Source organism: Bos taurus, chromosome 7 (assembly GCF_002263795.3).
Source record: "Bos taurus isolate L1 Dominette 01449 registration number 42190680 breed Hereford chromosome 7, ARS-UCD2.0, whole genome shotgun sequence".
NCBI lineage: Eukaryota > Metazoa > Chordata > Mammalia > Artiodactyla > Bovidae > Bos > Bos taurus.
The window spans coordinates 21,370,230-21,392,058 of record NC_037334.1 but is presented as its reverse complement, the minus strand read 5'-3'; the positions used below and the strand labels follow the sequence as shown (position 1 = coordinate 21,392,058).

At 61.3% G+C, this 21,829-nt stretch overlaps 2 protein-coding genes across 11 annotated transcripts in view; one reads left to right on the top strand and one right to left on the bottom strand.

Annotated features, from left to right (window-relative positions):
• The first annotated feature begins 60 nt into the window (after positions 1–60).
• On the top strand, positions 61–2,694 carry PLEKHJ1 (pleckstrin homology domain containing J1). The gene is given in 7 exon segments (NM_001034569.2): positions 61–156; positions 254–576; positions 673–740; positions 908–974; positions 1,808–1,898; positions 1,981–2,044; positions 2,134–2,694. Coding segments are annotated over 6 exon segments (450 nt in total). The 5' UTR covers positions 61–156; positions 254–482; the 3' UTR covers positions 2,200–2,694.
• Positions 2,695–3,248: 554 nt separating this feature from the next.
• The window catches only part of DOT1L (DOT1 like histone lysine methyltransferase), a 54,446-nt gene continuing 35,865 nt past the window's right edge, over positions 3,249–21,829 (bottom strand). For 5 of the 10 annotated variants that reach the window (XM_010807066.4, XM_010807068.4, XM_010807071.4 and 2 more), the window contains 19 exons: positions 20,741–20,809; positions 20,202–20,308; positions 19,961–20,002; positions 19,096–19,206; positions 18,775–19,009; positions 18,230–18,343; positions 17,462–17,553; positions 16,962–17,063; positions 16,373–16,510; positions 15,749–15,874; positions 14,673–15,139; positions 14,368–14,500; positions 13,922–14,068; positions 12,737–12,866; positions 11,711–12,288; positions 11,417–11,622; positions 9,342–9,406; positions 8,059–8,973; positions 6,790–7,405 (listed from right to left, as the gene is read on the bottom strand). In XM_010807066.4, coding sequence (XP_010805368.1) covers positions 6,825–7,405; positions 8,059–8,973; positions 9,342–9,406; positions 11,417–11,622; positions 11,711–12,288; positions 12,737–12,866; positions 13,922–14,068; positions 14,368–14,500; positions 14,673–15,139; positions 15,749–15,874; positions 16,373–16,510; positions 16,962–17,063; positions 17,462–17,553; positions 18,230–18,343; positions 18,775–19,009; positions 19,096–19,206; positions 19,961–20,002; positions 20,202–20,308; positions 20,741–20,809 — 4,358 coding nt within the window. In that variant the 3' untranslated portion in view covers positions 6,790–6,824. Of the gene's footprint in view, positions 5,626–6,789; positions 7,406–7,809; positions 7,941–8,058; positions 8,974–9,341; positions 9,407–11,416; positions 11,623–11,710; positions 12,289–12,736; positions 12,867–13,921; positions 14,069–14,367; positions 14,501–14,672; positions 15,140–15,748; positions 15,875–16,372; positions 16,511–16,961; positions 17,064–17,461; positions 17,554–18,229; positions 18,344–18,774; positions 19,010–19,095; positions 19,207–19,960; positions 20,003–20,201; positions 20,309–20,740; positions 20,810–21,829 lie in introns of those variants that run through there. The other 5 variants (XM_010807072.4, XM_003586273.6, XM_024995042.2 and 2 more) reach the window with 5 other exon arrangements.

Here is a 21,829-nt window from a genome sequence, read left to right as displayed (position 1 = left end):
TGAAGGAAAGAGGGTAGAGGAGTCCAAACCGGAAGTCGAAGTGCGCATGCGCGCCGGATTAGTTCGTTCTTTCGGTCAGCACGGCTCGTGCAGGGCCAGTTTTCGCGGGGCAGGTAGTTGCGACTCGCCTCCCACCCCTGGCGCCTGTTCGCTTGAGTAAGGGGCACCACCTGTCGTGGGGATGCTTTATTGTTCCCATCCCGGATTCACATTATTACATGGTCATATATAACACCACCCATTTTGCCTATAGTCCCGTTCGCCCCAGGAAGTTTCCGCTCCGTCTTGACGACCTCCGAGACGCTTCCGCCACACGCCGGTGATTGACAGACTGAGCGGCCCGGGAGCGCGCAGGCGTATTAGCTCCGGCTGCGCTTCCGGGACGGCGCCGTGGGACTCTTTTGGCGCCGGCATCGACGAGCGCTGGGACGGCGGCCGGGAAGGCGCGGCCGGCGTTCCGCGTTCTGGGTACCGGCGGCGCCATGCGCTATAACGACAAGGAGCTGCAGGCGCTGTCCCGGCAGCCGGCCGAGATGGCAGCCGAGTTGGGCATGCGGGGACCCAAGAAAGGCAGCGGTGAGCGGTCCGGAACGCCGGAGCGGGCGGGCGGGCGGCTGAGGGGGCGGGAATGGGCAGGTGCTGAACCCGCGCGATCCCGCCTTGTGCTCGCAGTGGTGAAGCGGCGGCTGGTGAAGCTGGTGGTCAACTTCCTTTTCTACTTCCGGACGGACGAGGCGGAGGTAGGGTGGTGGGGAGGACCGAAGTAGGGGTTAGGTTCGGAGTTCGGAGTCGGGGACGGGGCGGGGTCGAGGTCCGGTTTCGGAGCGGGGCGGACTTGGGACTCGGGGGCGGGGCAAAGGGCGGGCGGGTTCCCGGGGTCCTCCCCCATGCGCCTATTTGCCCGCAGCCCATTGGAGCCCTGCTGCTGGAGCACTGCAGAGTCATCCACGAAGAGCCCAACAGCTTCTCCATCAGTGAGTGCGGCCTGGGACGAGACTGCTTGTCCCCGCCCCGGCGCGGCCCCACCTAAGTTCTTAGAGACTGAGTGCAGTGTCCGAGCAGCCTCAGGCGCTGGTTTTTCCCTTGGGGCCCAGTAACCGAGACGGAAGTGATTCGAAGGGCCGCCGTTGTCTTGTTGGGGAGCATTTCTCTCCCGGCGTGCCTCGCTGCAACTGTTCCATTTCTCCTGTGAGCAGGGCTTGTGCTGGGGAACCGGGAGGGTTTTCTCCTCGGTGCTTTTGAGAGGGTGGGGTCTGCAGAGGGAAAGATAGAGCTTCTACTAGTTTCCGCGGGAGGCCGCAAGAAAATGCCACAGACTGGGAGGCTTAAATAGGAAAAAATGTATTCCTCCCAGTTCTGGGGGGCGAGAAGTCTGACATCAGAGTGTCAGCGCGGCTCCTTCCTTCTGAAGGAGAATCTGCCCAGCTTCTGCAGGGGTCGTTGGCAGAGCTTGTCTTATAGAAACATCTCCCCATCTTTGCCTTCATTTTCTGGGATCTTCTCTCTTGTGTGGTTGGGTCTAGGTTCGGCTTTTCTTAACAGCAGTTCTGTTGGATTAGAGGTTCACCCTCCTGCGGTGTGAGCTGAGCTTAACCACTTAACTACCTAGGCCTGTAGTGACTCTTATGTCCAGGTAGAGTCCCTGTCCTGGGAAATATGTTTTAAGACGTGAACATATGTTTTTTTGGGGTACACGATTCAACCCACAGCCAGCTGTTAGTAAGGAATGGGCCCAGGCCCAGGCTGTGGGGTTGGGGGGCGGGAGGTGGGAGGGAGCAGGGACACATGGGGGCTGCTCCCTTCCCAGGCTTCCTGGAGGACCCAGAGAGGAAGTACCACTTCGAGTGCTGCAGTGAGGAGCAGTGTCAGCAGTGGATGGCTGCTCTGCGTCAAGCCAGGTGGGGTGCCGACAGAACCTAGGGCCAGGCGGAGCCTAGGGCAGTGCGGGGCCCTGGGGGCTCACTCAGCTTTCCTCTCCAGTTATGAGTTCATGCGGAGGAGCCTCATTTTCTACAGGAATGAGATCCAGAAGATGACTGGCAAGGTGTGCATGGGGGTGGGGGCAGGGGGTGGGGGATGGGGGCCTCCTGGGCTCAGGCTTACGCCCCCCACCCTTGTCGTCCACCCACACAGGACCCCCTGGAACAGTATGGCATATCAGAGGAGGCCAGGTTCCAGCTGAGCGGCCTGAAGGCATGAGGCCTGGTGGGGCTCCCCAGCTGTCCTGTTGCTGGACAAGGCCTCCCTGCCCTCTGGCCCCAGGTTTCTTGACCAACCCTGGATTTGCTGTGGGAAGTGTCTTGGTTTAAAGACTTAAAACGCCCCAGGGTGGGCAGGGGCTGCCTTGTTGCGAGAAACCACCCAGCAAGTGTTCTCTAAACACTGGGAACCACTGGACTGGTTTGGTACGTCGGTGCCACCTGCTGCTGCCAGGGGACCAGTGCCCCCTCCCAGGAGCTGTGCCCTGCCCTTGGGTGTGTTGACCCAGGGCCTGGCAGGCACAATTCTCCTGCGCTGGGCAGGCTGAATGTATAAAGTTAGGTGAAGCTGTGAAGGGTGTGGGGCTGTGCTGGGGCCGCTGTGAATTCTCCTGCTGAAGGGGCAGGCCCTGGCCGGACGCCTCTGGGGCAGAGCTGGAAGGCTTGCCTTTGGGGTGGCCAGTATATTCTGTTCAAATAAAGGTACCTCTTTTCCATACGGGCCAGTGGTGCTGTGACTGCAGAGAGGGAAATTTGTCCTCTGCCGTGCGCCTGTCCTGCATCTACACAGCCGTTCCTGAGGGAAGCGAGGCCCTCCCCAGGTTCAAGGTTGACGTGCCTGGGAGCAACAGAGTGGGGAGGCCTGGAACCCAGAGCCAGGAAGGGCAAGGGGGGGCTGGGACCCAGCCTACAGGGCTTCTGGCGCTCACAGGCCCCCGTCTGAGTGCCAACAGGACCTCAGGGTTTGTTGGTGGCCTTAAGATCGCTAAGTAGTCGGTTTAGGAAGGCTAAAAGGAAGCTGCCCTGGGTAGTCCTGACCTGGTCATAGTTGTCAGCCCTTGAGCAGGGGCTGGGCCTCTGAGACCGGGGTGGGGGAAGTCATCGTAACTTGTCTGTCGTGGCCACAGTGCCTGTCTTGAGGAGCAGGTGGAGCCTCTACTGGAAGCGACCGTCCTCTCTGCTTGGGGACGGTGAGCACTGCCCTGGGCCCTGTGCACTCCAGGATCTTGCCGTGTCATCATCGGGAAGAAACACTGCTGCCAGACTAAGTTCAAGTGAAAACAGGTATTTTATTACAGCGTCTAGAGATGGATATGCAGTGCAGTGGGGTCCCCTTGGGAAGCGAAGGGAGTTAGCACCCCAACTGAAACACAGGCTACCGAAACGACAAAGCAAAGCCCGTCTGCATTACAAACCAAGGTGCGACAGAGCGAGCGTGGATGGATGTGTGAGTGAGAACAAACAGTCCTACAGTGGACGGGCGGGATAAATAATGGGGGAATCTTAAATAGGTCACCATTTGACTTGTAGCTAAATGGAGGGCTGTGTCCCCTGACCAGAGGGTGTCTTCATTGTTAGGGTTTCCTGAGCAAAGCGACCGTAGCCATCGGACTTCTGGAGTGGAGTGGAGCACCCGGGTCAACAGCAGCAGCGGGGCTCCCCCCCACGCCCAATACCCTGGTGCCCCCTCCTTCCTGTGGCAGCGGCACCCAGGCCAAGGCGAGGGGCTGGGGCCGGATGGTGGGTGTGGAGAGGCCAAACTGGCCCCACTGTGGGGCAGGCCCTGTGCACGTGTCTGTCCCTGTAGCTTGGAGGGCAGACAAGGCACAGTGGGCCACAAGCCATGCAGTGTTTGTGTACAGTGTCATTTGTTCAGATGGGGCTCCTCAGGCAGCCCTGCAGCTTTCTGTTGGGGGTGGGGAGCCTCTTGAAGAGGGGTGGGGGCAGGGGGTAGGACAGCACCATCACACACCCACCAGGAGCACCGACCTGGGGTGGAGGGGACGGGGTAGGGCTTGTCACAGGAGAAGGGCTCCATCTCCAGCTTCAACTGCTGCTCTGAGCAGTGTAGAGGTGGCCAGAGGTGGGACACTGTCCTGCTCTGACACTGTGGCCTCCACCTGCCAGAAAGGCTGGCTCCAGGCCCACCCCAGGAATGAGGCGGCGGGCTGGGGCTCGGCTACCATACTGATCCTCGGGGCAGCAGAGGGCCCCACTCTGCAGGGGTGGGTGGTGTTGGCCAGGCTGGGGAAGGCTCAGGTTAGATCCCTACATGGAGGCCCACCTCCTGCGCTCCTTGGTGGGTGCCACTTGGTGGGGGGTGGTGAGCACCTGAGGACAGGGCTCTGACTGCCCACACCTAGCCTTTGGCTGGGTGTCCACCTTGGGGTCTGGGCCCCCTGCCAGCACCTTTGGCCAACGTTGGCCCTTCCAGGGAGGCACACAGACAACACCGCTGCACCAAGGACCCAGCATAGTCACAGATGCTGTGCGGCTGACAGAGAACCCCACCCACCACCTCGGAGCCTCAGGGACCAGCCCTCCTGCCCTGCCACCCCACCACATCCCTCCCGCGTGGAGGGATGTGGCTGCAGGGGGCGGGGGGAGAGTGTCACTCCAGCTGTGGGGTGGGGGGTGGGGGGTGGTGGGTGGTGGGTGGTGGGTGGGTGGGCCCTGGGCCAGCACCTCTGTGCACTTGAATAAACAGCAAGGTTTCCCCTCACTTTTCTTCTTCCTTTTTCTCTTTAGTTTACTGTGTATTCATCATACAGTCTAAAAATAAATGAAGTCAAGTCTATGAAATTTATAAATTTTCATCACATCTCTATAAAATACTGTCACCCGTCAGCGTGACTCCCCTGTAGACACACCAGGCACCCACGACTAACCACCCGCGTCCCCAGCCACCACTGGCGCTGACCCTCCCTGGGCAGCCGTGGTGCGGGCCCGGACGAGCAGAGACGTACAAAAGTATAAATGCACTTGTCACACGGCGGGTTCCAGACCCTCCTCGCGAGCACCACTCAAACAGGTCCCCTCCTCCTCGAGGCACCCTGCTGCAGCCTGGCCACGCTGCCACCATTCCTATGCCAAAGGCGTGATGCGGACCCAGGGGCCGAGCGAGGCCGTTCACAGTGCGAGGCGGGCGGGCCTCCACTCGGAGCTGGGGCCTTTGGTATAGGAAGAGCGTTAGATAAACAGGGCAGGCACCGGGCCTGGCGTCGGCGTTGGTCAACCCCGAGAGTCAGCACCAAGAGCGTGGAGGCCGGCCTGCGACGAGATAGCACCGGGCGGCTGGCGGTCCCTGCGGTGGCCAGTCCTCGGGCGGATGGACGTCTTTTACATAGATCCTTTCACATATAGTATCTACATCTCTCAATAGGTTGCCTTTACGGCTTCGGTGGAATAAAATAAGTCAAAGTTGTTTATACTTTTTAAAAAATGATAAATACTTTATCTAAAACTATGGACAGTACAGGCTGGAGCTGGGCCCCAGCGAGCCGTCTCCGCAGGTCTGCGCGGCGCTGATTCACAGTAGAGCCTGTTCTCCGGCCTCGTCCGTCCTCGCCGTCCCATGGGGGGCCCCGCGCCGCCGGCCCAGCCCACCCTTGCATAGTCTCGCGGTTGAGGTAGAAATCCTAGTTACCTGCGGACACGCGTGGGAAAAAAGGCAGCACAGCGTTAGCCCCTTGCCCACACGGCCCGGCGCTGCCCCAGGTCGGGAGCCAGAGCCACCGACGGACAGACGGACCGACAGACGACGCACATGGTGGCCGTAGGACCCCGAGCCACACCCTAGGCCCGTCCCCAGGTCCCCTGTCGGGCAGCGCTCCCAGAGGCCTGTGAGCAGCCTGGCGATAAGCCTACACGCCCCTGGGAGAGACTGGCCCAGGCAGCAGGGGAGGCAGTGGCCACCATGGGCCTGACCTGGCCTCCATGTGCTCATCTGCCCTCTCTAGCTCCTGATGGCCAGTGGCCGCTGCACGCGGAGCAGCCCCACCTGGGTTTTTCCAACCACCAAGGCACAGCCCCGGCCCCAGGCCTAAGTAAGGCTGTCTGCAGACCCTGACCAGGAGGCCGTCGGACTCCCGTGGCTGCCCATTCGTTTCCACTTAAACACACGACACGCAGCTGAAGACACAGGCAGATCCTGAGCCCAGCCCTGATGCCCCTTTTCTGCTCCAGACCTCACCCCAGGGATGTGGGTGCGGCACTGGGAGTGGCCGGGCCTCAGTCATACGACAGAACACTGCCCACCCACCAGGCCTTCCTTCCTGTGGCTGCTGCCACATTCACCCTGCCGCCCCTAGGCCCCCGCGGCAGGCCCTTTAGCTAAGGAGCCCACCAGATGACCATGGTCCGAAGGCCTGTAGTGCACTAGGGGCCTTAAATGCATTGAGTTTTCCTAAAACCCTATGAGGCGCATCCAAGCACCAGGCGACAGGCCCAAGAGCGCACAAAAGGCACTGCTGGGCTTCTCCATGGCTCCCACGAACCCACATGGGAGCTGCCCGGGTCCCCAGCGGCCGCACACCCAAGCCCAGGGTGGCAGCAAGCTCAAGCTGGGCTCAACAGGGAGGACACCAGCTCAGTCCTGCTCCTCCTGGCGCCCTCCCTGGGAGACCTAGGGTGCAGGTCCACAGGCAGTGGGACCAGCCACACCCTGGTTCCCTTGCCGCCCTGGATCTCTGCCTTCACGCCTCCTGGTCATGGGAGCACAGCCTTAGCCCCATGACCTTCCAGGAGCCCCGCTGGCCCACCTGTTCTCTGCAAAGGGAAGCACGGCCACCTAGTCGGGCTCTAGCCTTACCTTACAGAATACGAACTGCTAGCTAAGCAAGGTCTTTATCGCGGCTTAACCCCCGCAAGGCGCGCGGCATACGGAGGCGGCATGCCAAGGGAAACCCACACGGCGGGCGGCCCCGTGGAGCTGGCCTGTGGGTTCACGGGCGCGGCCTGGGCCAGGGCCAGCCCAGGCAGGGGCTGGTGGTGCACCGTCAAGGAGGGCCGGGACACCTTGTGCGGGAGGGAGGCGAGCTTGATGGACAGAGAGGCGTTAGCAGGCGGCAGAGAGGCGGCAGAGGAGGCGGGTAAGAAAGCTTGGTTAGCAGGGAGGGATACGAGGTTCTGCAGAAGCACGGGCTCAGAGTTAGCTGGGAGCAGCGCAGGGGGAGGAGGCAAGGTGGCGTTAGGATGAGGGGGTGCGTGGAGGGCGGGCTGCCCCGGAGGGGGCCGGCCCAGGTGCGGAGGGGGTGGGGGTGGCCTCGGCTCCGCAGAGGACGGGGCCTGAAAGGAAGAGGCCGGGGTGCTGGCCACCGCCTGCAGCGGGGTTAAGCTCAGCGTGGCGCTGCGACATGCAGCCCCACTGCCGAAACTGGCTCCAAACGGATGGGCGGAGGCGGGAGGCACCGCGTGGTTAAAGACACCTGCAAACAGGAGAGAAAAACTCAGCTTCAACAGGCGGGCACCTCCAGCCAAGAGCAGCACGCGGAAAAGGAAGCGACGGCAGCTGCAGCTCCGCGTGCAGGCACAAGTGCAGCGAAGCGCAGGCAGCAGGAGCGCGGGCGGGCCCACCGCTGGCCCTGGACTCCCACCCTACCCCACCCCACCTCAGTGCCACACGAGCCGGGAGCCTCTGGCTCCCCGTGCTCTGCTCCACCCTGCATGCACGCGGGCCGCGGGCACCACAGCCCCTCGCTCTGTCCCAGCGCCGGCCGCATCGGACCTTCCGGGTGAGCTCGCGGGAGGAAGGAGAGCCCGGTCATGGCACCAGTCCCTCTAAGAATCAGAGGGCGCAGTCAGACCAGAGAGCCCGGCACAGCCGACTCACGCCCGAGTGCTCTGCCCACACGACCGTCACGGCTGCGTTTCGTGAAAAGGAACGAGGTGGCGGGCGCAAAGTGGACCCAAAGGGACACGCGGGCACAGCCTCTCCCCCCTCAGGGGGCCCTGGAAGGGAACCTGCAAACAGCGGTGGTTAAACCCAACAGTCTGGGTGGGTGGCGGAGACAACGTGCGGCCCCCAGCTCGTCCCTCAGCGGGTCCTGTGGGACCAAGTGGCCAGGAGGGCACTGCCTACCTCCAACTGCGCCGCCGGCCACCCCAGAGGAGAAGCTGCCCATGGCGTGCGAGTTGGTCAATCTGGTGGCGGCGGTCGAGACGTGAACCAGGCCGGCGGCGGGCACGGAACTGAACAGGGACTGCAGCACAGATGGGCCCAGGTTGGCCTGTAGCGACATGGGGCCCAGTGCGAACTGTGGCCCGGGGGCGAAGGCGCCCAGGAAGGGGCGGTGGGTCTGCACGGACGGGGCTGCGCCACCTGCCGAGGATGCCGCTGGGGCAAGACCTGGGCCGCTGAGGAGGCCTGCAGGGGGCGCAGTGGCAGCGGCCATGAACAGGTTGTGGCCGTTCTTGACGTCAGGCTCGCGCTCGCGGCCCTTGCCTGCCTTGCTATGCGCTGTGGAGGCCTTGTCCGGGGGTCCGCATGTGGGAAGGCCCCCCTCGCCTTTTGGGCCCAGTCCGTCCAGCTGCCGCTTGTTCACGAAGGGGCCAGACTCTGCAGCGCCACCCTCTTTGCCCCGTGGGCCGGGGAAGCTCAGGGGGGCACCCAGGCCAGCTGCCTCGGGGGCCTTGTGGGAGAGAGAAGCACCATCACTGAAGCTGTGTAAACTGAGGTCAGCTGCTAGGCCCCCGCCCAGGGCGAAGCCGCTGGCAGGAAGGCTACTGGGGCTCAGCCCGCCCGCCCCTGGCAGGGTGCCCGGGAAGCTCTTCCTGGAGTGGGTGGCCAGCTTGGCATCGGCCGCACTGGGCTCCTCCAGGCCAGGCCGGAAAGCGAACAGAGAGTTGTGGCTCAGAGCAGAGGCAGCCTGCAGCGGGCTGTCGGCCGCCTTGGCCAGGCCCAGGTCGGAGATGGGTGAGAAGGTGGACTTCCACTTGCTGCTGTTGACCGGCTCGCTGGCCAGCGGCGCCTTCCTTCCTGCTAGGCTGCCACCTGCTGGGAGAGGCAGTGGCTGAGGCCTGGGGAAGACGCCGCGGATCCCAGACCACCGCCTACTCAGAGTGCCTCCACACAGAAGGCCCTCTGGAGAGGAAGAGTGGCCTGGCAAGGGTGGGGCTGCCAGAGAAGCTGAGGGCGGCAGGCTACTCAGCGGGAGGAAAGCTGTGTTGACAGGGAGGACTACACACACCCGAGTGAACCAGGTAGCACCAAGGGCGTCCAGTGCATTGCAGGGAAAGAAGCGGGGGAGATGTGTACTCAGCACAGCCCAGGACAATTCTGGAAGCCCCGTGGGGTCCTCAGGGGCCAGGCAGCAAGCCTAGCATGGGTGCCAAGGACTCAAACGTTGTGCAGGCTGAACTCACCATTTTCCAAGGTTTTTGGCGGAGACTTGCTTTCTAAGGAGATCGTTGCAATTTTTCTCTCAATTCTATCAGAAAAAGAAAAAGAGGATGAGTGTTTGCCATCCACGTGCACACCAGAGTGCTGTGTGTGTACACTGGATTGCCCAGGCGAGCCGTGAGCCAGGGATGTCTGACCTGCCGTCAGGGCCCCCGATAGCGGCTGTGGCAGGGGCACACGGATGAGGGTGGGCCCCGGCAGTGGAGGAGGAATGCCGCTTCCCAACACACAGACACATGCCGGAGCCCCAGGCAGGACTGGCCCCAAGTGGAATGGGCTCTTGAGCCACAGACTGTGTCGTCCACGGAGGGGGATGACATGGTGCTGAGCACGTCATGGCCCCCAGCAAGCTGCACCCAGTGACACAGCGGTGCGGCTTCACATGTCAGGATTCTCAGGGGCCGTCCCAAAGGACCATGACCTCCAGAGACACAGCTCCCAAAATAATCCAGAATTTTCACAACATAATGTTTGTATGTGGAAGAATGAACTCAGACAACACTGGAAACAGCCAACTAAAGAAATACCACAAACACATGGCACACGGGGCCTGTTCAGAACACAGCACTCCTGTGCCCCAATGGGCACCAGGGGCCTGTTCAGAACACAGCACTCCTGTGCCCCAATGGGCACCAGCAGCACAGAGACCACACACCGAGGACCGGAGGACACATCGCAGGCCCCTACCTGGCGAGGAGTCACACAAGAGAACAAACAAAGAGCTCTCATGACTTAGCAGCACAACCCGAATCACACACAGGCCGGGATGTGAACAGACACCTCTCCAAGGAAGAGACAATGTGGAGTACCGCTGGCCCCTGGGGAGAAGAGGTCGGAACCAGGAGGACACCACCACACACCCATAGACACAGCTCTGCTGCATGGAACACAGACCCAGAAGATAACACACAAGGGCGAGGACGTGGAGAAACTGGCGCCCCGTGCATGGCTGGCAGGAGTGAGATGGGGCAGCCGCTGTGGGAAGTCGGAAGGATCCTCAAAAGTTAAGCACAGACTCACCATGTGATCCAGCAAATTCCACACCTAGGGCCTGTGTGTGCTAATCACTGTTGTGTCCAACTCTTTGTGACCCCATGGACTAGCCCACCAAGCTCCTCTGTCCATGGGATTCTCCAGGCAAGAATACTGGGGTGGGTTGCTATGCCCTCCCCCAGGGGAGCTTCCCAGTCCAGGGACTGAACCCACATCTCTTATGTCTCCTGCACTGGGACGTTCTTTACCACTAGCGCCACTAACCATAAACATGCTTTCAAATAAAAACACACATACGAACATCCAGACCAGCATGATTCACAATAGCTAAAAACAAAGCAACCCAAGCACCCACGACGGGTAAATACAACGTGGTCCATCCACACAGTGGAATATGATGCAGCTTTTAAAAAGGAGGTTCTGACACCTGCTACAGCCTGGATGAGCCTTGAGGACATGATGCTCAGTAAGAGAAGCCAGACACAGAAAGACACACTCTGATTCCACTTACAGGAGGTCCTAGAAGAGTCAGATCCACAGAGACAGGAAGTAGATGGTGGGGCTACGGACTGGGGGAGGGGATGGGGAGTCTTTCTGAGGTGATGAAATTGCCCTAAAATTGAGAGTGGTGATGTCTGCACAACCCCATAAATACATCATAAACCCCTGGATCACACATTTTAAGCAGATGGTATATTATGTGAATTATACCTAACACAGCTGCTGTCAAAGAAAAAAAGAAGGGAAAGAAAGCCCTGTTCCCCATCAGGTGAGTGGACCGGAGCCTGCGCACCCGCTTCTGGCCCTCCCGCCTGCTGCCCTCCCTCCTCTCCGCTGACATGTGACACCTACACGTGGGCTGCAGGCTCGGGCTCGGCTTCACCCTGCACATAGGCAGCGAGGTGCTCTCAGAAGCTTTGGGCCCTTGTGGGCTGTTTCTCACACAGTTTAACAATCCCAGATGCGCCCTGAGGACACGGCTGCAGGTCAGCGTGAAGACCTGCAGTCAGGACCGCCCCCAACCCCCTGACCGCAGCCCACTCGCCTGGCACTGCCGGGCTCATCCTCAGAGCCTGGCTCCTCGTCCGAAGTCAGTGGGGAGTAGTGGGCACCATTGGTCTGGCTCAGGGGCTTCTCCTTCTTGAGCACGGGTGGTTGGTCGTTGTCCTGGTAGGGGACGGGTGAGCTCTTTAGGGAGCTCTCAGGGGACGAGATTGCTGTGATCTCCAGGGGCTGGTTGATGTTGCTGACCTGAGGGCCGGGCACACGCATGAGTGCCAGCAGGCCTGGCATGCGCCCTCATCAGCCACCCAGCCCCAGCACGCTGCTCCCGCCTCACCATGGAGTTGAGGTTCAGGGGGGACCCTGAAGACTGCGTGAAAAGCCCAGCGACAGATGGCAAGGCCCGGCGCTTGGGGGACACACTCGAGCTCAGGCTGGGGGTCCCTGCCGATGCCCGCTTCCTCCGGCCCCGCTTGCGGCCGTCTGGCCCATGGCCCTGGCCACCGTCCCCGCGGGCACCCGACGGCAGAGGGCTGTGTTTGCTGGAAGGTGACTGCTTGGCGCTGCTGGCGCCCGCCGAGATGGTGAAGACGATTCTCCTTTTGGCTTCGCTCTCAGGGTCTGAGAAGCTGGCCTCGCAGGGCAGGTCCCCTTTGCCAGAGTCGGGGAGTGGGCCCAGAGCGCCAAGCCGGGGGCTGGAGCAGAGCTGGGGGGCTGGCGAGGCCGAGCCACAGGTGCGTGGCTGCGTCAGCAGGGGTGGGTGCTGCGGGGTGGAGCTGCGGGACCCCACGGTGGCAAAGAGGCTTCCAGAGCTGGAGGACTCGTCCAGGGCTGGGGGCTCGGCTCCAGGGGCGAGGGGTGCCGGGCTGCCGGCCAGGGCCCCACTGATGGCCACCGAGCCGGCGTATGCAAAGCCTGTGGAGGACACGAGGTGGCGGCTCGGCTCTCTGCATGCTTGGCACCCCTGGGCCTTCACTGTGCCCTCCTCCCCACTTCTGGGCCTGTGACATCAGGGGCCTGGAGCTCATGAACATGCTGAGTGGACCCTGGGCACCGCCAGCAGAGATGCCCTACCCACACGAGAGCAGTGGCATTGAGAAGAGTGCTGGAGCTGCCTGCTTGACAGCAGCGACAGGGCCCAACTAGGCGGCAGGCCCCCAGGTGCACAGTCGGCCCCACACAGAAGCCGCATTGGATCTCCCAGAGGACGAAACCCCGCCAACAGAGCCAGCACGGTCCCGGGCCCAGCATGGCTGCCTGACACGAGCTGGGCGGGACCCCAGGCTGCATGCAGCTGAGGGCGGCCCTGATGCAGCTCACACCCCGGCTGGAGGGGCCGGGCCTGGTCTCTGGGAACCCTCACCTGTGGGAGCCAGGGCGAGGCTCTTGCTCCCAGCAGCGTTGCCCCCGGCACCATGGGTGTTAGCAGCCACCTGCTTCTCCAGCGTGGATGAGGACTCTCGGGCCGGTGGCCCAGGGCTGGGTGTGCTTCTCTGCAGAAAGAAGGCGCACACTGTCAGCCAAGCCAGGCACACATCCAGCTGGGGACACACCACAGGACGTCCCCAGGGCCCGAGGCAGCGAGCCCAGAAGGGCAACGGCCACGCAGGTGAGCCTGGCAGTCAGCCACCAGAAGGCTCTCATAAGGCGAGGTGCAGATGTCTGAGCTCAGGTCTAAATGCCTGGGACAGCAGGGGGGCAGTATCATGACCTGATCTGGCAACCCCACTCCTAGGTGAAGCCAGATAGAAACAGCTGTCCACACATGTCCATAGTAGTGTGCTTTAAAACAGCCCCACAGTGCATACAACCCAAACGACCATCCACAGAGGATACACACGTGTCCCTCCACACACTGGACCACCGCTCAGCCACAAAGAGGAGAGAAGCCCGGACACTCGCTACCATGTGGATGGACCCTCAGGACACGAAGCTCAGTGAGAGAGGCAGACACAGGACACACAGGGTGTGATTCCACTGATAGGAAACATCCAGAACAGGCTGAACCACAGACAGAGAGTAGGGTACTGATTGTCAGGGGCTGGGGAGGGCGTACAGGGGTGATGCCGATGGGGTTGGGCCTCCTCTTGGGGCACAGAATGTTCTAGAAGTAGAGCTGGCTGCAAGACTGGTGAACACACCAAAGATGCCTGCATTGAACACCTTAGATGGATGAGTTCTGTGTGAATGACACCTCCATAAACACAAAGCCCTGCCTGCTCTACACAAAGTGTCATTCCCAAGGGCATGTGTATGAGGGAGAACCCAAGCGTGGACTAGAAGGACAAGGGCAGCTTCTACAGAACTGGAAATCTACTCTCTCTCCACTCACAGTCACCACGCACACTCAGATCTAAGATTAAAGTTGAAAACCTTACTGGGAATCGGTGCTCTCTTTCTCTCAGGTATTGCGGCACGCTGGAGATATAACTGGGAGCAACTGAACAGAAAGTGACTGGCCCTCAAGGAGAAAGGACAGGCCCGCGGCTCTGCCTGTGCGTGCACACAAGGCCTGGGGCAGCAGGCTGGGGCCAAGGGCCGCACTCACCGCCTTCTCGGCGCGGCTGGGCAGCACCACGCTGGCCAGGGGGATGCTGACGGGCAGCTTGCTGGGCTGCACGGTGCTCAGCGGGATGCTGACGGGCAGGCTGGTGATGGCCTCCCCACTGCTGGCGTAGGCACGCTCCTTCACACCCTGCCGACCAGGACAGTGGCCTCGGGCACTGCCCCGGGGACACTGGGGATTCCAACCAGCCCCCACCCCAACCCGTTCTCCCAACTGGCCAGACACGCCGGTCAGCAGCCTCCACCCACGACTGGCCCACCCTGCTGCTCAACCACCCTCTCCTCCCATCCCCAGGGACTGAGCTCTCTCCCAGCCTCACCTGAAGGCAAGGGTGCAGTTGGGTGGCCATGCTGCCCCCTCCTGCAGGACCTCCTTTGAGACACCCCTCCCCATCCAGTGCCACAGATGCTCTCAGAGAGCAGCCTCACCTTCTCGGGGCCCTTCTCTCCCATCTGTAAAGCCGTGGGGGATGAAGGTCGGGGGTCTTGTGGGCTCAGCTTGATGCCATTAGTGATGCCAGGGCTCTGGTAAGGGAGCCCATTCTCCTTGGCATGCTCGGCTCTAGAAACAAGGCGTGTCCTCGGTCATTCTGGGGAATCCCGCCACGGCTGCAGCTTTGTGTTCAGAGCTAACAGCCCTGGCCTAGCAAACCCCCGATTCTCTTCCAAACTGACGATCCCCAGCTCAGAAGACCTGCGGGGCCTGTACAGCAGTGACACTGGCCTGTACTCACCGTGGGTGCAGCTCACTGGCAGCTGCCTTGCCACTGGCCGCGTGGTCCTGGCTCAGGTGGCGCCGCAGCACCAGCTTGGCAGGGGATAGCCTGGTGTAGTCAGGCAGGGCCAGGCTGGACAGCTTCTCTAGCCGTGGCCGGCCGCTGTGGCTAGGGGTGCAGGGCACGACCTCCTGGTCTAGCGGGGAGGCCAGGTACTGGGGGGTGTTCTGCTTGGGCGAGGGCCGACCCAGTGCGCTGCAGAGCTCATAGCCGGCTGCGTGGCCATTCATAGAGAGCTCGGGGCTCAAGCTGCTGAAGGGTGGCAGGGAGAAGCGGGCGCAGTCCAGCTCCAAGTGCAGCCGGCTAGGCTCAGCCTCTGGCTTCCCACGAAGCTGCAGAGCCAGTGCCTCATCAGGCGGCACGCAGGACTTGAGCTGCAGCAACTCCTGCTGCCGCTGGCTCTTCTCCAGCTCCACGATGCTGATCTGTGGGATGACCGGGGGGGTGTCAGGCCCGCCCAGCCCCAAGCCCAACACCCCGCCAGCCAGGACCGTCCAGGAGAGAGAGGAGGATGTGGCTGGTAAGCTGACAGGTGAATAAGCGTCAAGTGGGGTGCAGGTGCACAGAGGTGGTAAGAGGCCCAGGCTCCGTGGCTACCATGGCGACTGCCAGGCTAAGACATCAGGACAGAAGCTGTCCTGGGCGGGCTGGGGCTTGAGGAATCTCATGTTTGGCTTTTCCCCACAATAAACAGGCCGCTTCTTGATTCTCAATTACGGAGGAGGGTCAGAACCCAGAGCATCCTCCCACAGGCCCCACCACACACAGGCTTGGGCAATAAACATCATTTCTGTGACACACGGGCTGTGACCTTGCAGAAAGCTGCTCTGGGGAGATGTGTGCTCAGGACACATCCTCAAAAGGATCTCAGTGGACACCAGTTCATCGTGAGTGCTCTGTGGTCAGAGATCCCTCAAAAGAGTCCCAGGGTCTGGTGCTGGGAGCTGCAGTCGAGGGGAAGACATCTCTGCAGGTGGGCCAGGGAGTGGGGAAGGCAGCAATGGGGGAGGCTCCAATCCCCAGCCCAGCCTCACCTGCAGCTCCAGGCAGTGCCTCTGCTTCTCTGAGATCTGGCTCTTCAGGGCCTGCTTCTCCTTCAGCAGATTCTCCAGCGACAGCGTGGACCAGTCCAGCTTCAGCTCCTCGCATCGTGCCTTGAGCTGTGGGGAGAGTGTTGGGCTGTGAGTCCTGGCGGGCAGCCCCCACCCAGGTATGCACAGCTGGGGGAGGTTGGGAGGGGCTCCGGTGGACGGCTCCTACCCAGGGGTGCCTGCAGTGGGAGATGGGGAGGAGCCCCTGGGTGCACAGCTGGGGCACGGAGGAGCAGGAGTCTGCTGCCCAACGCCAAGCCCGCACCCTCGAAGCACAGAGCAGAGCTGCTTCTGGAGGTGGGGCTGAGAAGATGGGTCCCCAAGAAGGACACCCTGCAGGAGCAAGTGAGGGACATCCGGGAGAGGAGACAGGGCGCTCCCAACAGGTGAGGCCCAGTACACGGGGGGATGTGGGCTCAGGGTCCCTGGGCTGTAGGTGGGAGAAGGGCTGAGGGTGCCCTGGCAGTGAAGATCAGAGCCCGAGTCTGAGATGTGCCAGGTGCCCTAAGAGCATCCTGAAGGGTGGACAGGGACAAGGAGGGGTCCTGCCCAGACCGGGCTGCTCACCAGCCTCAGGCTCTGGCTCCTCAGCTCCCAGTTGCCCTTCTCCAGCTGCTCCGTCTGCTCCCTCAACTGCTGGTTGTGAGCCGAGATCTCCTTCTGCGCTTGGATCAGGTCGTTGTAGGTCAGCGCCTTCACTCCCAGCTGAGGACACACCACGGCCCAGGTGGGCACTCACGGGGCCATGTGCAGACCTTCCCTCGTTTTCTTTGATGCGGACCACTTTTAAAGATTTTACTGAACTTGTTACAATATTTCTTCTGTTTTATGTTTTTGGTTTTTTGGCCGCAAGGCATTCGAGATCTTAGTTCCCTGCTCAGGGATCAAAACCGTGGCCCCTGCACTGGAGGGCAAAGTCTCAACCACTGAACCCTAGGCAGTCCCGGGAGCTGCCCTCTGACCGCCCCAGGCTCCAGGCCTCCTGTGAGGGAGACTTTTAGAGTCAGAAGCACTGGAAGGGCAACAGTTCACCTGGATATCAGCTGTCTGGGCTGGGGTCCCGCCCCCCTCACCTGCCTGCCCACCCGCCTGCCCATAGCTCAGCACTGGGGGTCATGTGCAAGGCCCCCCGGTAGCCAGGCAGGGACCAGTCTACCTCGTCCAGTTTCTGCTGGAAGAGCCTCTTGATCTCCTCCTTCTGAGCTTGGCAGTGGCCAAATAGCTGCTGCGCTGCGCCTAGCAACCGGGCATTCTTCTCCTGCAGGGCAAGGCCGATGAGAGCAAGGACCATGGCAGGGGCGAGGTGCGGGAAAACGCAAGCAGACTGGCCAGACCCCCATAAGGGCTTCACCCCAGAACGTGGTGCCATATAGCGATGGCTTGAGGTCCTGTTTATGAGGATCACGGGACCTTATGCTGCCCACCCTCCAGAGAGCCATGCCCACGCTGGGCCTGACTGAGGCTGCGGGGGACACGTCCAGGCTGAGGGCCCCCTAGATGCCTCTCAGCATGGGGGACACTGTCCCCAGATGAGGACGCCTCAGCCATCGCAGCAGGGCCCGGGCCAGCTGCAACCATGGGGCCATCGGGCCCTGAGGTGGGGGATGAGTGGCCCCCACCCTCCCGGGAACTTGGCTGGCAGCATGGGGGCCGCACCTTCTCCTGGTCCAGGAGCTGCTGCAGGCTGGCCTTGTACTGAGGGGTCTTCGTGTATGCCAGGAACTGTAGGTACTGAATCCTGAAGGACTCTGCAAGGAGAGAACAGACTGGATGTCAACACAGGAAGCTTCCCGCCGAGGCTCAAGGCAGGGGTCGGGTTCATGAACACATGCAGGCCCCACAGGGTTTTGGTGGGGCCGGAGCTCTGCCCCCACCTGGGGTCGCCCCCTCCTGGGGCCCCTCGAAGCTCCTGCCGTCACCAGCCCATGTTTCCTTTCTCCCACACGTGTGGCTCTGGTTGGCTAATCTGCCAGTTTTCTTGGTAAACATATGCTACTGCTGTTGAGAAAACTAATAGCTCCCAAGGTTGTAAAGGGTTTCCTTCACCCAGCTTCTAGAGCTGAGTGATCTCAACGCAGCCCACCCTTGCCCATGAGTGTGAGCTCAAGTTGGCAGAACGGGGTCTGATCCCGCGGGATCTCAGCACCATGGACACGGAGGCCATCCTCTAGAGGGGTGGAGCTGCCTCCCTGGCCCACTCACTCAATGCCAGGAGCCCCCAGGGTGGCCCAGTGTTCCCTGGGGCAGAACCTTAGCCTCAGACCACCACATGGGCCCTGGTGATCCCAGAACCCAGGAGTCCCCTGGCAGGATGAGCCTGAGCCCTGGAGGTGGTGTGCTCGGCTGCACAGCATGGGGTTCCTGTTGGGATGTAGACCAGCTGCTGCTCACCCTCCCTGACCCATGGGCCCGGCTGGTGCTCACCTAGCAGCCTGTGCAGTGCGGGCGGGGTGGGTGCCAGCAGCAGCTGCTCGGGGGTAGGCCGCTGCACGCTGGGAGGTAGCTGGTAGAATGGGCTGTGAGGTGGCCTGTGCGCGTCTGCGGGGACACGGCAGTGGTCACAACTCCATAAATGGGGCCTGGAAGGCCACTACAGAGCCCCCAGTGCCCCAACAACAGGACTCAACACAATTCCCACAGCCCCAACCACCAGATGCTGAGCTATACATGCTCGTGACCTGGCCACTCACTCTGAGCCAAGCCTCCTGCCAGGACCAGGAGTGTGGGAAGCCAAGGCCCTAGGACCTGCTCCCGGGCAGATGGCTGGGTCCTCATGGCTGGGTCAAGCTGACCACACTAATGGCCCAGGGGACCCCTGAGGTGGTTCCTCCCTCAGGTGGAACCTCCCTCAGGAAGGCTGAGCTTGGGCGTACCCACGCAGCACGCCCACGACAGTGGCACAGCAGCTTCTGCCCGAGGACCCCACGGCACTCACTCCCGGGATCCCACAGCACGGGGGCGGGGCTCACCCTGCGGCAAGGGGGAGGCCGCTCGTGACGCGGTCTGGGCGTGCAGCAGGTCCAGTGAGCTCTGGGTCTTCTTGGGCTTGCGCTCGGGGTTGGTGGCACTCATCTTCTTGGGGCGCCCACGCTTCCGACCCACCATCTTCCGGCCCTTCTTGTTCAGCTTCTTCTTCCGGGCCTTGGAGGGAGATGGCTTCTTGACAGTGGCCGTCCCGGCTTTCTCCTCCTCAGCACCAGAGTCCTGGTGGAAACCCACATGAAGGACTGGCCAGAGGTGTGGGCTCTGAGAGCGGCCTGGCTCCCTCCCCGACCAGAGTGGGGGCTCACCACGGGGGTGTCCGCCGGCACAGCTGCCTTGCTCTCGGGCACCTTGGTGGGCGTGGTTGTGTTGCTCTTGTTCTCCCGCTGCTGCCGGCGCCGAGCTGCCTCTTGTTCCTCCTGGTGGGCAGGCAGGGGGCATCTCCTGAAGTTCAGGCACTGAGGGGACCCCCCCTGCCTCCAGGGGCCCCACAGCTCAGGCTCCCAGGGGTGGTCAGCCAGGTTCTGCTCATCTGCACCCTTGATGATGGTGCAAGGAAAAACAACACCCACACCCCGTCTCTGCCAGGACCCCAGCGGCCTTCAGATCACAAGGAAAAGTTATTGAAGGCAGAGCCTGGGTGCAGAGTGAGGAGCTGCTGGACGGCCTGGCCTGGCCTCCCTGAGGTCCCCACAGCTGCTTCCCCACTTGGGGGTGCTCTGTCCATGAAGAGGACTGAGGGACACCCTGGGTCACCAGCAGGGAGTATAGTGCTGCCCATGAAGCCATTCTGTCTTGGATGGGGTGGTAGTCCCCACACTGTGACCTGAGGTCCTATCATGGTAGGAGGGGCCCGGGTTGGGGGCTCCTCCAGGCTCACAGGCTCGTCTGAGCCTCCAAAGAGAAAGATGCTGGGACACTGGGACACACATCCCACAAGGTTCAGGGACAAACTGACAGAGACCAAGGGGCAGCAAAACGTTTCAAAATGTTAACTATTTTCAACCTATTATCAACCTATTTTCCCCCAAATTGTTGAAACTGCTCAAGTCAAAGCTGTCACAGCCAGGGGCCCCTGGTGCCCAGGCCCGAATCCAGACCCTCAGACCGGTCCCTTGGGCCCTGGTCAGCAGCAACCAGGCTTGTAGGTCAAGGGCAAACAGACAAACTTACCCTGAGTTTTGGATTTTTTAGACTAGAAAAATAGTTTTCAAGCTAAAAATGGAAAAGAAAAAGTTTCATTAGCGGTGGAAAATCCTGCAAGATGAAAGCCATATTCCAGACCCACCAATCCCAGGCAGTGACGTGCCCAGGGAAAACGCGCCGGACCCCGGTGGTCCGGGTGGGAGTACAACCTCTGCCCCCACCCCAGGTTAGCTGAGAGGCAGGGCAGGGGCGCTCGGGCACCACTCACTATGGTGCGGTCGATGGTGTGCAGGTAGTAGGAGACTGGCTTCCCCGTCCATGACACCGAGCCTTTTAGCGGCGACAGCTCCACGACGCGCATGATGGTGCCGATGTCTGTGCACAATGGGCCCATGGGTCAGGGGACGCCTGGGAGTCCCAACCACCAGCCTGGGAGGTGCCCATGGCCCTCCCTCCCCCAGGCCCTCAGCCGAGGATGAGGGTGGGGACAAGCCCGCAGCGTGGGCTCTGAAAGTCTCGGAGTCCAATGAGACAGCCAGGGCGGCTGCAAGGATGCCCAGGCCCTGTACATGCCCCCAAGGGGCGCTGTCACTCTCCCATGGGACCCGAGACTCTCACCCCTATAGCCCTGACCAGGGCTATGTCTGGGGACATCAGGGGCTGTCACATGGGGGATCCTGCATGGAGTGAGTGGAGCTGGGCCCAGGATGCCCCCAGGTCACCTCTACTGGCGGGGATCCTGCTTTAAGTCGCTGCAGGTGCTGACAATCAGACATGTTAAGAATCTGGCAACACAAGCGTTCTTACCACTCAAGTTTCTACTGTTTATTCTGAAGTTCAGAGGCGCAAAGGGCTTCGAGGACACGATTCTGCCACCTGGAAAACAGAGAGGGATCAGCGCCGCCCTGAGGACACCAGCACGCGATGCAAACAAGAGCCTGATGACATCAGAGCAGAGGGGTGCAAAAGCGTCCACAAAAAGAGCCCCCGGCACCCAGAAGCGAGGACACACTGTGAGTCCGTCATCTGCTCCCAGTGAGAGCCAAACTAAGCGGCATCTGAGTGCCCTGGCCTGGAGCACTGACTGCCTTCCTGCAAAGGTGCTCACAGCCCCACAGCCCTGGGGCTCGGGGTGGGCCAGCTGGGGTCCTCCACACTGTCTGCACTATGCAGCTGAGCCAGACCAGAACCAGCCCTGAACCATACTAACAGACAAAGCCTGAGGGAGACCTGGGCCCTGACCCACACAGACAGAACTTGAGGAGAAGCGGGTCCTGATCCACACAAACAGAACCTGAGGAGAACCGGGTCCTGATCCACACAGACAGAACCTGAGGAGAACCGGGTCCTGATCCACACAGACAGGATCTGAGGAGAACCAGATCCTGATCCAGACAGACAGAACATGAGGAGAACGGGCCCTGATCCACACAGACAGGATCTGAGGAGAACCGGATCCTGATCCACACAGACAGAACATGAGGAGATCTGGGTCCTGATCCACACAGACAGAACATGAGGAGAACCGGGTCCTGATCCACACAGACAGAACCCGAGGAGAACCGGGTCCTGATCCACACAGACAGAACCCGAGGAGAACCGGATCCTGATCCACACAGACAGAACCCGAGGAGAACCGGATCCTGATCCACACAGACAGGACCCGAGGAGAACCGGATCCTGATCCACACAGACAGGACCTGAGGAGAACTGGGCTCTGATCCACACAGACAGAACCCAAGGAGAACCGGGTCCTGATCCACATAGAGAGAACCCAAGGAGAACCGGATCCTGATCTACACAGACAGGATCTGAGAAGAACTGGGTCCTGATCCACACAGACAGAACCCGAGGAGAACTGGGCCCTGATCCACACACAACCCGAGGAGAACCGGG